General features: G+C 23.9%; 1 protein-coding gene across 9 annotated transcripts in view; it reads left to right on the top strand.

Moving 5' to 3' along the window:
- LOC136973724 (poly(rC)-binding protein 3-like) overlaps positions 1 to 16,703 on the top strand; it is a 206,847-nt gene that overhangs the window by 113,011 nt on the left and 77,133 nt on the right. For 5 of the 9 annotated variants that reach the window (XR_010880543.1, XM_067268470.1, XM_067268463.1 and 2 more), the window contains 2 exons: positions 5,818 to 5,934; positions 15,746 to 15,932. Coding sequence is in view for 8 of the 9 variants with exons in the window: in XM_067268470.1 (XP_067124571.1) it covers positions 5,818 to 5,934; positions 15,746 to 15,932 (304 nt within the window). In the remaining variant the exon portion in view is untranslated. Of the gene's footprint in view, positions 1 to 5,817; positions 5,935 to 7,598; positions 7,642 to 15,745; positions 15,933 to 16,703 lie in introns of all 9 variants that reach the window. The other 4 variants (XM_067268468.1, XM_067268466.1, XM_067268467.1 and 1 more) reach the window with 4 other exon arrangements.

Genomic DNA, 16,703 nt, shown 5'->3' with positions numbered 1-16,703 from the left:
TGTCTTGGTGGTCTGTGGCTGGATGCCTCAGAAACATCAAAATTACGCTGGTTTCCCAAAACTGGTGTGGGAATTGCAGTAGCCATACTTGGACCAGTACTGCTTTCACCAATGGTGGCCAAGGGAGATTGTGACATATTTTTCGAACATGAGCTTCTGCCTAACTCGTGAGTGCAGACATTGTTGAAGTCTATTCTTTCCAAAAAATATCAGATAATTAACAATATCTATACCTACAGGATAACTGGTTTTTTGTGGTGAAATTGTTCATTACTAGCAATATTTATTAGCAATATTGGAAATATTGTGCAAATATGTCTGAAATACAGTTTTATGATTAAAGTATTAATGTTTTCTTTCTAATGTTAATCTTTGGTTCCAATTTCCTTTTATATTTTGTTTTTTATGTATATATATGTATTATTAAACATATATATTCCTAGAAAATTTCACTTTATTTTTCAATGAAATCATGTTTTTGATATCATTTCATTGAAAATGATGATATATCAATTGATAACATTTCTGAAGTAATTTTTGCATTTCAAAAGCTCCCAAAATAAAATGATTTCAAATAGCCAAATGATATGAAATAAAATAAACTTATCACTTAATGTCAGTTGACATTAAATATTTTCAATTTTTTTTTTTAAATTCTAAATATGTAAGATCATTTGATAACAATTTGTATCATTTTTATCATTTAATAGATCTGCTATACAAAGCAAATGCTTACAGAAAATTTTTTTTGTTAGTGATTCACTTTCTTATTTTAATTATTTTCACTTTTCTGAAAAAGTGAAGCTTTTGAAGTAATGATAATAAATTCAAAAACATAAATGATATTAGTAGCAATAGCCTTATATGTTCATAGTGATGCAGATGATAAAGATATATCTCATTTGTAATGTATTAATATCACTCAACATTAATCTACCTCACTAAATTAGCCAGACAGATTATAATATATGATGATATAAATGATGGTGTACATAATGTCACTGATTAAATCATTTAGGTTGTATATTTGGATGATATCCTATATAAATCTTCCATTGTGGAAATCATCACACAGAACAAAATCTGGCAAAATATAATAAATGGATTTATTTGAATTTATACTACCTATTACTAGCTGAATATCTAATGATTATCTGTTACTGATTATCTATTTATTTAAAAACTATTAGAGTATTAAAAGTTTTAATCTGTATTAATGCATTTAGTTTATTTTTCTGTAGGCCTATTCTACTATGAAATATTTTGCCATTGTTCTTTAAAGCTGTACAGTGGGTGATCAGTTAATGATCAGTTCAGAATGCGAACAAATCGGATAATGAACACTTTCATAAAAGACTTTTATGTTTGGACAACAAATACTTCACAGAACAAACAGAAAAAGAAGCGACATAAAATAGTGATTACCGATTGGTCTTCCCTTGTCTCCAGGTGACAATTCAAAACTTTTTGGATTTCTGAAGATGTCAGCATCGATGCTCAACCTGATACTGATCAGATAGTATTCCTTCAAATTTTGAAATTCTCCCTGTAATTCCAGCTTTTTGTTTATCTTTCTGACAAATAATTTTTTTATAGTCGTTGCGAGATTATCAGGCAGGTACTCGTTAAGTTTTGTGTTGGTTTTATTTATGAAAAATGAGAGTTTAACTGTCCCATCGGATATTTGTTAACATTTTAATACCAAATTTCAAATTTTATCCCTTGCATTTAAATAATTTTTTGTGTGCTAGTTGAAATCTGTTCTCTGAATTTCTGTAAGTGCTTTTCTGAACTTTTTATTTAAAAAAGAAACTGATAATATTATGGAGCCTAAAAATGGTGAAGTGTCAAGGACCATGCTCACCATAGAAACCAAGCAAGAGATAATAGCCAAGGTAGAGAGTGGGCAGAAGATGTCTGATGTTGCTAGACAGTATTGCTTGAACAGGTCTACAGTAGGCACAATCTTAGCTATGAAAGATATCAAGAAGTCTCAAGCAATTAAAGATCTTTTGAAGAAGTGGGAGGATGTCAGAACAATGGTCATCCAAATGACATCCAAGCCAGAATGAGGTTAATAGGCTTAGAGATCTCTACAATTACAATGCTATTAATTGCTTCCGAAAAATCCTGAAGAAGAGAGAAAAGCAATCAACATTGGACAGATTCTTTAACCCCCACAAATGGAAAAAACATGACTAATAAAAATGCAAGACTGTGTATATATGTATTTTTATTATTACATATGAATGAACATAGTAAGAAAGTATATATTTTTATTTTTTTGGAGTCTCCAGAATGAATTAATCAAATTCCCATAAAAACCTATGGTAAATTGATAATTGGTTAACGAACAGTTCGGATAGTAAACAAAGTCTTGGAACGGATTACGTTTGTTTACTGATCACCCACTGTATTTCTCAATCAATGGTCCACAGATCCCTAGGGGTCTGTAGTCAATCATGTTTGGAAGTTTTAAGTGTCCATTACACAAGAATTGTTGAGAACCACTGCTTTAAAGCACTGATTAGTTAAAGTTTATCTTTTTGAATGATCTGTGGTTGTTCCTGGAGAGAGGCTTATAAACCTGTGAATGCACGTTACAAGTATGAACACAGAAACTGATACACAATTAAAAGTTTTTTTATTTCTTCTCTGGAACACGGTTCTTTCCTTTTCTAATTACAAATGATCCCAACTGGAATAACTTCACTGAGGAAGGGGGGTCGCCACATACAAAGAATTACACCCGCGCTCGTAACACAAGCTTTTTACACCCGACTTAAAACTAAAGTTATATCTACCTTAAAAACTAAAAAGAAAAGGGGAAACAGATAGATTTAGGAAAGACAGAAAGTATATAGAAACAGATGGAAAGTACCTGGGTCTACGTTGATCAGTATTTTTGCTGGAGTGTATTTCCACAATAGCAGCTGTTTTTCTCTCTTTTTCCTTGTCTGGCTGTCTGCCCTCGACGTTTTTCGATTCTGTCAGTGCTCCCTTGGTTTTGTGTCTATATTCCTTTGGTCTCGACGGTCCTGCAGCCTCCTTTCAATTTTTCCCGTTTCTGGTCGATCGCTGGCTTACACTTCCGTCCTTCTCAAGGTCCAGTAGAAAAGTGTCCCTTGTTCCACCACTTAGCCTTCAGGGCTTCTTCGCCTTCTTTTGTTCTCACTTAGGAGGGGTAATCCTGCCCTCCAGTGATAACGGTTAGATTGTTGAGACAAAGGAGAAAGGAACGGAAATAAGAGAACAGAAATGAAGGAAGATAGAATATATATATATATGTATTTACAACTTATGAAGTAACAAAAAAAAAAAAAAAACAAGAAAACAATATGGCTGGTGGCCACAGATCATCTCTCTTATACTGTATATTCAATGATTCAAAGTATCCCAAAAGATTTAATTGGAGCAAAATTTAGGTTCAGATTTTTAGTCACTCCTTCTTTTGGGAATATTTATTATATTAATTATTATTAATATAATAATTTAACAAATACAATATAATAAATATTAATTGTATTTGGGCACACATATCTTTCTTTTTGCTATTAATAAAGATGGGATATTTTGAAAATACTTTCAACAAATCTTAGTAGTCATGATTTTGTTCAAAATAATAAATATTCAAAGACTAAATCATTAAAAGATCCTAGATAGTTAGACTATTAAGATATCAATGGTAGAATAGTGGATAATTTGTATTTGTTGTATTTTAACTCCAAAATCTAAAATACCAGAAATATAAACAATTCTTGAAACAATTTATTCCCAAGAATAATATCTAAAATTTTGATTATAATATAAATAGATTACAAACTATTATAGTTTACAATGAAATATTTAAGATGATTAAATATTCATTGAATAATAAAGAAACTAACTGAAAAGTGCAGAAAAATGGATTTAATGAATTTTGAAATTATAGTATTCATTTATATTATGTTATATAAAACATAGTCTTTGTTTACAAGTTATTGAAAATTATAAGAATGAATATATTTTCTATTACCACATTCACTGAAATCTACATTGCACTTTAATTTCTACATGCTCACCCATGATTTTTTAAAAATAGACAACTAGAGACAAATTTATGTCAACAGAAATGTTCAATATTTATTGAAAGTAAACTAAGTTATATATCGTTTTCTACCATATTGTTATCAAAAGCAGAAACCTCTTCACTTGCCACATTAGGCTTGTCTGAATTAACAATAACATTGTTTCAGTCATGTTCCTGAGTATTAGTGTTAGTTTTATTCATGTATATATATATATATGAATAAAACTAACACTAATATATATAGTTTTGGTTTAGTTTTAGTAAACTAAATATTTTCCATTATGAATATTGGTCTAATAAAATCATTAAAATGTTGTATAGAATTAGTGACAGATAAATAGGACACATGAAGTCACTAATTATGACATATTACATTGAATCTAAGATACACCCTATTTTCAGAGATACTAAAACCTGAAAAAAAGTGCATCTTACATTTGAGTAAATATAGTGTGTTGTTAATCTGGCAGTTTACACTTTGATATTAATATGAATTTCAACTGGGATTAATCCTATGGTGTTGGGCAACTGAAACTAATTATGGTAATCTGTAAAGATCTGAATTTCAGATATTCACTAACAAAAAATGGTAGATGTTTGAAGTTTAAAAAAATAATCATCATCATAATTTTGAATAATGGTATATTTATTTTCCATTATCTTATTATGAACAGAGTATTATTATTTTTGTATCAAGACCTAATACTGTACTACTTATAACATATACCTTATATACTTTTTATGTGGATTTCAAGTTATCTGATATTTCTATTTGAAAAATATTTGGCATTTCAAATGAAACTAATTTTCTGATAAATTCTTTATTTCAGTGATTCTCAAAGTGGGGGTCGCGACCCCCAAGGAGGTCGTGAAAAATATTTGGGGGTCGCTGAAAAATTGATGCCAGATCAATTTTTTCAAATATTTTATAAATTTACTATAGATTCATGTTTAGAAATAATAGAAATAAAAAATATATAAAATAATTTTTACTTAAATAAATTGCACATATAAATAATAAAAATAATATAAATATTTAAATACGTGCCTAACCTCCTCCCTCCGGGATGTTTTTTGACACATACTTATTCTTCGGGGGTCCTTTGAAATTTTTGAATGCAGAAGGGGGGTCGCGGTCCAAAAAGTTTGAGAAACACTGCTTTATTTCATATATTCCTCAGTTTTGTTATCATAGAATATCATTTCATTAACTTAGTGTGTTTTATATTATCCCTTTTTAATTGGGCTGTAGTTTTCAAATTGTAGACCTGTAGATTCTCAATATCATCCATCTGTTTTTAATCTCCTTAATCTCAAGAACAAAGTTAGATAAATGAAAATTGTGACCAGATATGAAAATCTTAGAGCTAGAGGGTCCAATTAACTACTTAGGAACTTTAAATTGGAACTGGAAGTCACATGATTTTTAAAAATTAAAATATGATTAAAAATTTCATCCTTGACATTGTGATGATGTCATAATAATGTACAACCAGTTATCATTATCATACCTTTCATAGTTTCTTTAAACTTTTTTTACACAATTTTATCACCTCTCAGTAACTAGAACAACTAGAATTATTATAAATATTCTAGTTGATTTGATTATTAGTGATTAGCATTTAATTTATTATTATAATAATGATATTACAATATAGATATTATATTACATAGACATTATATAGACATAGATATTGTAATACATAATATTTAGTATTGAAAAATACTTAATAAATGCTCTATTTTAGTCTCCTCCAAAAGGAGCAACCATACCATACCGTCCAAAGCCTGCAATGCCTCCAGTTATATTTGCAGGTGGGCAGGCATATACTGTGCAAGGACAATATGCGATTCCACATCCAGACGTAAGTATACCTATATAATATTTTAATTAAAATCTGTAAAGAAAAAATTATTTTCTGTTTATTTCACTTGTGCTTCTTACTACAATTTTGTATTGCTGCACATTATAGAAATATATTTATCATGCTTTTATTTTTGTAATTTGCTTCATTTAATTTTAAATTTTAATTAGTTGAATTTAAAAATTAAATGCGAGTTTTGCTATGACTATCACCCATTATCATTATTACTGTTTTGATCACTTATACATTCCTCCTTGCCTGTGCAAGTTGCTGATGATTGATGGTTGCTAGACAGAAGTTTTCTCCTTTCTTACAGCAGGTAGGATATCATAATAAAGCAAAATATATTAATTAATAAGATTTAATTTTGTTCTTTTGTAATGCTACATTTTTTTTATTTTTGCATTCTGATTTTCAATGCATAATAATAACCTCAAAATTTTTTGCTTCTTATTAATATATGTTTTAAACATTAAATATGAAAATTATTTAACATCAATTATTGTAATTTATTCATTTGTACAATTTTATTTTACTAAAACAAAAAATTATATTTCAAATTATATATTTTTATATTGTTGGGCAATAATAAAGTTTTTTAATGTTTTAATTATAAATTTAGAGAAAAGAATAATTTCATACAGTTTGAATATATTTCTAATGGTTAGGTGCATATTAAAATATTGAATTTAATATGATATTAAACTATATACTAATGTAATGAATATTTCACAAATATTAAATTTTAGATTATTTAAATTTAATGGTTTGTTTAAATTATTAAATGAATATTAAGAAAAAATGAAAAAAGGATTAATTTGGTAATTTATAACATAAAATCTTATTACTAATTTAAAAATATTGATATGAAATTATTTAAAAATTTGTTTTTTTATAATCTTTTTAATTTAAAATATTTGTTTTTTACTTCATAAATTTTTTGATGAACTGATTAAATACTTTTTAATAAATGTTGTTTTCCTGAATTATAACATTGTTCATAATGTAATAGATTAAATATTTTAAAATTTTGTTTTTTTATTTAATTGAATGTGAAAATCTTTTGAAATTTAAATAATTTAAAATGTTAATGTACTTTTTTAAAACATTTATTTATATCAATATTGCAATATTACATTAATTATTGCCCAGCAAATCAAATTAACATATTTATTTCAAATTTAAATTTGCTGATTTTAACATGAAATTTTAAATTATATTTATGCTTATAAAATTTAATAAATTTGGATTTTTTAATTTATTGTCTGAAGTATATGGGTTTATTATATTTTCAATTATTATCCATGCTTATAACAATAAAAAATTCTCAAAAAGTTTAAACAATAAATAAAATATAGAAAATTAAGAGAATAAAAAAAAATTCAAGTTTTTTCAGAACTTCAAATGTAATCCTAATTGTAATAATTATGTTTAAATTGTATATATAATCTAGAAAGTTGTTTTTAAGGATTCTAAAAATGTATTTTTATAAAGTAAAATGGAAATTAAAATCAAGAATTAGATTAAATAAATTATTATTCTCTGAAGTAATCAAATATGCTAAATTTTTAGAGATTTAGCATATTTAAAAATGTATATGAATATTAATTTATTACCAAATTATGATCTGCAACAAATCATTTTTTGTTGCTTTGTTTGTTTAGATCCATACAGACTTTAGTCAATATGATTTATATACAGATAAAGGTAATTTTTTTAAAATATTTAATGTTAAATACTTGTTCAAATTATTCATATTTTTAAAATAAATGGACATAAAGTTTAGTATATATATTATTAAAATTACATCAACCAGTTTATTTAGTCTATTTTTTAAATAGTCATCAAAAATTCTAGATAATGATAATTTACATTACATTACATTAAGTCAAAATAATGACCTATACAATATATATCAATATACATATGAATATTACGTAACAATTTTATATCAAAATTCAAACCAAACAGTAATTTTACAACCGATAAAATCTTTGCACTGTCTTTACAATTAAAGAAGTTTATGTGACTTTTTTGATTGAAAACTTGTAGAATCTAAACTTTTACCTTTATGTTGGAAATTTTATTTATTTATAATCATCACAAAATGTTTTTTGCCTTATTTATGAGCTCTCGTCAGGTGTGAAAACTTGTTCTTCATTACAAGTGAAGTCTGGATTTATAACTGATGATGATAAATTTATTTAATCTAATTAATTGAGATTAATATACAATGAATAAACAAAGTAAGCTTCAAAAGATATTTGAAATACTTAGTCATGTTCTAAAAATCCAGGTAATTCAGCAATTTAGAAGGAATTACATAATTAATATTCTGTTTTTTGTTTACAGTTCAAATGTGGTTTGCAGTATTAAAATCCAAATCTAATACCTCTTAATCCAATCCAGCACTGTTTGAATTTTTAAAATTATTTCTAGATTATATACTTTGAAATTAAAAATTAATTTTTTTATTACAAACAATGACTAACATTTAGACCACAATTCATTTAACTTTGAACATTAATAAATATTAGATTTGACCTGAACTATTTTTCAAAAGTAAAATCCATCAATAACATTAATTTTTTTTCAGTAAATATACAAATTAATAACAAATTAACTTTAATTCAATAATATTAATTCATTAATTTTTTATAGTTTGAATATTTTGTTAATATTAATTACTAAAATTCAATTTCCTAGTTTTAAGATTCTTCTTTATATATTGAGATTAATTCTGGTATTTTTGAAAAATTATAATGGAATTTTGGTATTCAGTTACTACTGACAAAATTCTTCATCTTCCCTTCTGATTATAATATTAGAAAACGAATACTCACGAACTTTTGAAATAAATGCATTTCTAATTCGTAAGTGTTCATTTTTCTAACTATTATTGTTCATTGTATCAAATTCATTATGTAAAAAAGTAAGTAAATTTATTATATTAAAATAAATTGTATTTATAAAATAACTTCAAAAATAATTTTTTTTAATAGTAAATTTATTATTTTATAATAAATTTAAATATAACTCCTAATATAATGAAATATACTAAAGGCATAATAAAACTTAATAGACTTTATTTTAGTTAAATAGATTAAATAAACGAACTAATATTCTGGAAAAATTTATGAACATTTTTATTACCATGAAAAATATTTTCTATACTAAATTTTTTATTTTAGCTATCAAAAAAGTATTTGAAAACTACCTATTGTTATTTTTATACTAAAATAATTTATTTATGGAAAGTAATTTAAAAAATTTATTTTTAAAGAAAGTATAAACAATTTTCATTTTGAAATAGTTAAATATCTTATTTATGTGGCAATTGTTATTTTTATGTTTAAGGCATGTCTTAAACATAAAATGATAAATGTTGATTTCTTCTTTTTTACTTTTATTTTTTAAATTATTTTGAACATATTTTTTGTAAATGAAATTTTTTTATGGTCTGGGAGGATATATATTTCTGTAAAAATAAATAATACTATTATGGAAAACAGATATAACTTAGCATATTTTATGTTATATATATATAACATCATAAAATATGCTAAGCATATATATATATGCTTAACTACTTATATCAGCAGTATGTATTTTTTTTATAATCATTATTATACTAAAAAAATAAAATTTCTAAACTCTATTTTTGTCAGTAATTTTCTTATTCCTAAAATCTTCTAAATAAATAGTAATATATTTATTTCAAAAAGCTTCCAAATTTAATATTAATTCCAGAAAAATATTCATACACATGCATACAGCCATACGTCAATGAATACGATAATTCTGACAGTTTATTAAATTAAAGAAGAAATTTTCCTAAATGTAATTTGAATAATTAAGTTTTATAATATCAAGAAATAAAATTTATGAATTTAAAAGCAGATTATGTAGTTGCAAATATTGCTATATCAATTGGAACTACATAATCATATTATTATTGCAGCATTATATAAAAGGCAGCTATTTGAAATAATTCATTTATAACAATTTATATGTTGATAAAGTAGTTTGAATTTTACAGAATACTGCTAATCTTATCAAAAATGCAAGATTTGCATGAGTATTTATCTATTCATGCATAAATTCTAAAAATAATTGCATATAAAATATTAGCAATACACACTATCATGCAATAATAGTAATAAAAGTAACACACTCTTAAGATGCTAATAACTTTAGAAATAATCATAAATTTACAAAGATTACAAGTGTATAATCATAAATATTTGTGATAATTGCATAAGCATTTACATAAGAGCTATTCATTATTAATCTTTACAGTATATTGTTTATATGATAAACAATTTTGTCTACATATAATTTTATAAGAATCCACAAAACTTAAAACAAAAAAAAATAATTTTGATATACAATAATGAAAATTATAGATAAATTAAAAAATTATAAATAAAAAAAATAATATTTCCATTAAAGCAAAGATAATAATTTAAAGAAAATAAATAATTATGTTTATGTCTCCTGATGGAGATTAAACTTAATATAGCATTAAAAATTTTTATAAAAACTGCAATATTTCATAGTTATTTTATATTTATAGTATTTCTTTCAGATATTTTTATAATTATCAAATTTTAGGAATTATTTTTCACTGTATTAAAAGTAATACTTTTATGAATTAAAAAAAAAATTGTTAAAATGTTTTCTGCTGTTAACAAATATAATTTGGTTTATAGTAAAAATACATAAAAATATTATCATTTTGGAAGGTTATCTGTATTTCTTATTTGCAAATTTTGTATATTTGTTTATTGATACTTCTTATTTGGAATACATTGGGAAATGAGTATCATTTTAAATTTGAAAAATACAAAATGATTAGAATCTTTTTTGTTTTGTTTTATCTTGTTGTAATCATTGTAATAGGGCAGTGATGATTTGTGTTAGAGAAGACATTTTAATTACAAAAAGTAAATTCCTATTTATTTTAATCTTTTCCTGTCTCTGATGATAACTAAAATGACAATTGATTGCTGGTAACAAACAAAATTTTGTTTCCATTTTTATTATAAACAAGCAATTATTTATTTTGACTTCATCACAATGCCTGGCTGCAATTTTTAATCATATTCTTAATTTATTCAATTTAAAATGTATGTTCTCCATCTCATTTGTAGTGTCTTTCCCCTGTACATCATACTTTTCCTGCTACCAGCAGAGTCATGCTGGTCATTTATGTGACTCCATTCAGGGGAAAATTTTTGAATTGGTTGTAGTTAATCAGGACCTCCTGCCCCTAAGCTTTCTCTATCTGGTCTGGGCTTTCATCTGTCTGACACTGTTCTTGAGATTAAGGAAGGGCAACAGATGGCAGTGGAAATTTATAGGTCTACAATTTTTTTAAATTGCAGCCCAATAAGATATTAAATAATAAATAAAATTAACTAAAACTATATATGTTTAGACAGTTTATTATTAATGTTTCAAATTTTAAAAAATTTAATGAACTTGATATTAAGACTGACTGACTGATCACTTGGTAACAAATTTTCTATGACTAAAAATTCATAGAAAATTAAAAAATTAGATTTTTAAAATCTTGAACTGTATATTAATAAAAGTATTAAAGTATTATTCTAATACACAAAGCTGTTTGGTTCTATCTACTTTGGTTTCAAAGAATTTTCAGAAATAGATTTTCCCATAGAAAACACATTAAATTTTTAACACTGTCTACTGGAGATCATGTGCATAACAAGAGGTTACAATCAGCCTTAATATACAGTTATAAAAATTTATCTTTAATCTTCTATCAGGTGTCATAAATTGTCACAATACATAACTTCTTGAAGTTAAATATTAATCATGTTTTCACTGCTTTTTTAGGATAAATATGTAACTTGAATAAAGGTTGGATGTCACGCCAACAATTTTACTTTTTTAACGCCTTTTTGTGAATTTTCTTTTGGGTCAGGATAAATATGATTTTGGCAATTTAGGAGTGAACATGCTTATTTTTAAAACATTAATGTTTTTGAAATGCACTGCTTTATTGTTAGGCATTTCAAGTTAAAAATTAAATGATTAAAATTATTCATTGTTTTTGATTTGAATCATCTGATGATGATGCATAATGCTCCAAAAATATTAATGTTGTAATAAAACATATGTATATTAAACTGAAGAATTTCTGTTATATTTTCAAGTTTATCATTGATATTATATTGGAAAGATTGGACAATTTCTAAATATTGGAAATTTTAGACCATTTGAATGTAGAATCATTGATGTTAATTATAATATTAATAAATAGTTAATAGTTTTTCAATCTTAAATTTATAATAATATGAACAAATCTGAACAGCATATTTATGTTAAGATGCAAATGTTTTTATTTTGTATTATATTTGCAATTTCTATTGAAATTTAGTGCTATCTTGTAAACAGGTATATAAATACATACATAACATTTTCTTTATATATATACACACACAATAAGAAAAATTTTATAAATGAATTTGCATAGAGACATAAGAGAATGAATTAGTAACCAAATAATTATACAACTTGTTGATAAAAATCTAGATAATTAAATCTATTCATTATTTAACCTTTTTGAGATATTTTATTGCATCTTCGGACTCATCATTAGTATAGTTTCAACAACAAAATTAACAAAAGACTAAAAATTTTAGCATTTTGTTGATTATTTGTTTTGTAATGAAGTTGTATAGTAGTAGAAAAATAATCTAGATAAACTAAAAAGTTCTTATAGAAAAGAAACTACATTTTATATAATTTAAATGATAAATTTTTTATTTTATATGTTGTTTAAATTCAGTTTTGAATTTGGTCTTTTTGTTATAGATAATAAAATATCAAAAAAAGTAGAGAATTTGTTTTATTTTAGTTTTAAAATTTAATATTCTGTTATTGAAGGTATTATTGTAATTTGATTGAGAAACTAATTCCATTCAAAATTATATTTAAGTTACTTAATTCATGCCTGTAATAAGCACAATTATGGATTTATTAATTTTTTCTTATAGTGTGTGTTTTATGGTATACAATATAAATGCATTAATCTAATTCTCATAATTATAACATCATTTTTATAAAATATCATGTTTATATAAACTGTACAAAAATTTAATAAAAAGGGAATTTCATCAAAATGGTGGTTAAATTATTTTAAATTATTAATTGTTGTTGAGAAAAGTTCCCTAAACTTTATTGAAGTTTGCATAACTTATTATAAATACTTAATTGAAGCTTCTTAATTATGCAATTGCCTCAAGTATTTTTATAACTCAGTAATCCATTTTCAAAAATCAAAAGTTAGAAAAACAGATGTCTACTTTTACTAATAGAACAGTCCACTTCAAACTAATAACATTCAGTTGTCACAAAAATAATTTCAGAAATAAATTTATTTAATTTTAAAAGTTGATTTAAAGTAAAAAAAAATTTTTTGAGTACATTAATCTTATTTATATTCTCAGGAAATACATTATAAAAAAATTTATTTGCTTTGAAAAATATAAAAAGCTAATGTTTTTTTGGTTTTACAAATATGGGAATATCTTGATTTTTCTATTATAGAATATGTTATAGATGCAGTAGCTATAGATGCTACAGGAGTATATACATTTTTAATATATACTTGATAACAATAATGTTCAATCATAAATAGCAATTTAAAATGTAAAATTTAAATTCATGTTTCTTTTATGGAAATTTTCAGTCACACTCTTTTCTCTGAAATAAAATTTTATAACTTAATCATTTATAAAAAGAATCATTGAGTTGCAAATATTTTCTCCTGAAGAATGCTCATGAGACTCAAAAATGTCGAGAACGATTTTGTAAGGAGCTCTGGTCATAACAAAATACATGACGTTCATAATCATTAAGAAACTGTGATTAGCATTTGTTTTTCAGATTAAATATAAATTCTGTGTTAATAAAATGATTTTTAATCTAATCCTAGATTATCAGAATTATATTTTGTTTCTTATTTTCATAAACATATTTTCAATACATGATTAATATAATAGATAAATATTTAAAAATAAATTTAAAAAACAGTTTAAATCTCTTATTTCTTGATAATTATTATTTTCATTCATACTTATTATTAATATAATTTTTCCAACATTATTTATATTTTAATAAATTTTTTTAGTTTTTTAAGAGCACTTACTAATAATTTAGTAATTTAATTTTTATACTTTATTAAATAATAAATTATACAGAATGTAACTTTATATTTTAGTTGTCTTTTGCTCAAAAATTTGATCAAAGATTATATTTTATTGATAGATGTATCCAATTACTAATAGATTTGTATATGCAAATCTGCTAATTTATCTATCAAAATAGAAATGCTTTTAATTTTTGCTATTTGAAAATATACAGATAATATCTGTTTTTTATTTTTCTTATAATAAAGTTTTAATTAAAGATTGTGCTGAAATAAGTAATAAGAAAGACAAACGAGTTGAAATAATAATGATTTGCATGAAATGTTAAGGCTTCTTAGAATATTAATAATGGCTTTTAAGTTATTTTAAAATTAAGTTTTATACTGTTTTTGCATGTTTTAATATATATACTTCCAAGATTAAATTTTAAAAATGCATGGTTCAATTTTAATATTGTCTCAGAATTTTATATCATTTATACATAAATTTGAATTCAGTTTGTGACTTAAAATATTTTGATGGTTAACAAAAAAAATGTATAATTTTTTTTGAATTGATTCCAAAAGAAATGATTGATAGATAATATTAAATGTAATACAGATTTATGCTTGCAAAATATTATTGAGATTGTTTTATTTAGCAAGAATATATTAATAGCAATTCTTATTATTTGCTATCTAAATATTAATTTATATTATCATGATTTTCTTATGATTGCATTAATATGTAATATAACTATTTTAGTCTAGAATTTTTTATTTTTGATATATCTATCTTTAAGAAATGTTTCATTTTTTATTTTATAATAAATTGCTAAATGAACATGTGAATATTAGAAATTAAATTTACTAGATTAATCAGATTAATTCAGTTACTAGTTCTGTCATGCCATAGAAAGCATAGCATGATAAATCAAGTATATATCAAATTACATTAAACATGAAAGTTTTATTATTGTTAAAATTTGCAATCTGTTTTTAAAACTAAAGAAAAAATTCTTTATGGCAATAGAATAAACCCATATACTTAATTTTTTTTATAAATTTTGTTTTGAAAATTTTTTTTATATGTAATTAGCACCCTGAAGTTAATATATAGCTATGCACAAATATAAATATAATTAAATAAAATTTTTATTACTAAATTTTTTATATATTTTATTGTACTTGAATTATATTAAATCTAAAAACAATTTTAGTTTAAATATTGAAAATAAAATGCTGCAATCTATTTATGTTAAAAAATTAACTTCATGGTTCTAAATATATTATTATTTTTGTTTGAGAAATTATTTAATACAATTATAAATTATTAATATTTACAAAATTTTTTAATGTTTAATATAAATTTCAATTTATATATATATATTAAATTTTTTTAAAATCAATAATATGTAAAATTTATTATTTAAAATATTTTTCTTTGAGGCTCAATTTTTAAATTATATAATTTGTTTAAATGTAAAATTTTATAAATTTTTAATATGTAATGATTAATGTTTAAAATTTAAATTATAATGAGCCTCTTTTATAATTTTAAATTAATATAATGTTTAGTTTTAAGTTGTAAAATATGTCAGAACAACAACCATACCCTTCTCCTCTTTCTCTCTCTCTCTGTTCCTGTCCCTGCAGCTGACCAAGCTGCACCAGCTGGCCCTTCAGCATGCCCCCCTCCTGCCTGGGCACAGCGTCGGGACCCTTAACCCACAAGGTACCCCACCACCTACCCCTGCTCGGGATGGCACTACAGCACCCCCGCTGCTAGCCTTGCTGCCTGTGTTGCATGCGGGGTGGGAGTGGGACGGGAAGAACAGAGGTGCATCTCTTATGGCTTAGTTTGTGGACCAGTGGTTGATGGTAGTGATTTACACATTAATGTGTATATCTAGGGATTGTAGTATGTTAATTGTATGTATACAGTGTATGTGGGTATTGCAATGGATGCTTTTTAAATTTATCCCAGTTTACTTTTTGGATATTTTATTTAAATTTACTCTTTCTTGAATGTTCTGTTTAAATTATTTTCAAAATTATTATATGCAGACAAATAAAAAATTAAAGAAACACAATAATTTTAAAATTTGTTAATACAGAATTTTTTTTTGTAAATATTATGTCAAGATGCACATATGTATGTACTGTATATATAAATAAGAAATAAAATTTAATGTTTTGTATAAAGCAATAGTAAATGCATATATGTTAAATTAAATAAATTATTTTAAAAATAAATTTCAAATGTTTTAAAATACATGCCCATTAAAGTTTAAAAATATTTTAATATTTTTATAAAATAACTTTTATACATTTAGATTATGTTTTAACTTAATTATTATTTTTTAGTCCATTTAAACAGTATCCATTGTAATGCTATTTGTTTGCTAATCCTTTATGTCCAGCTTTTTATATTTTTCCCATTTGTGTATTTTAGCACCATTAAAATTTAGCTTATGTGAATGTGTTATTTTTAATTTGCTAAATGTAAAGTAAATGTGTAGTAGAAGTATGTATGCTGCTTTATTGTAAGCTTTTTTATATATAGAATATTTTTATTCCTTTGCTAAATTTTAATAGCTTATCCTTCACC

Source organism: Centruroides vittatus, unplaced genomic scaffold (genome assembly GCF_030686945.1).
Source record: "Centruroides vittatus isolate TY-2023 unplaced genomic scaffold, ASM3068694v2 contig_329, whole genome shotgun sequence".
NCBI lineage: Eukaryota > Metazoa > Arthropoda > Arachnida > Scorpiones > Buthidae > Centruroides > Centruroides vittatus.
This window is presented reverse-complemented; position numbering and strand designations above follow the sequence as displayed.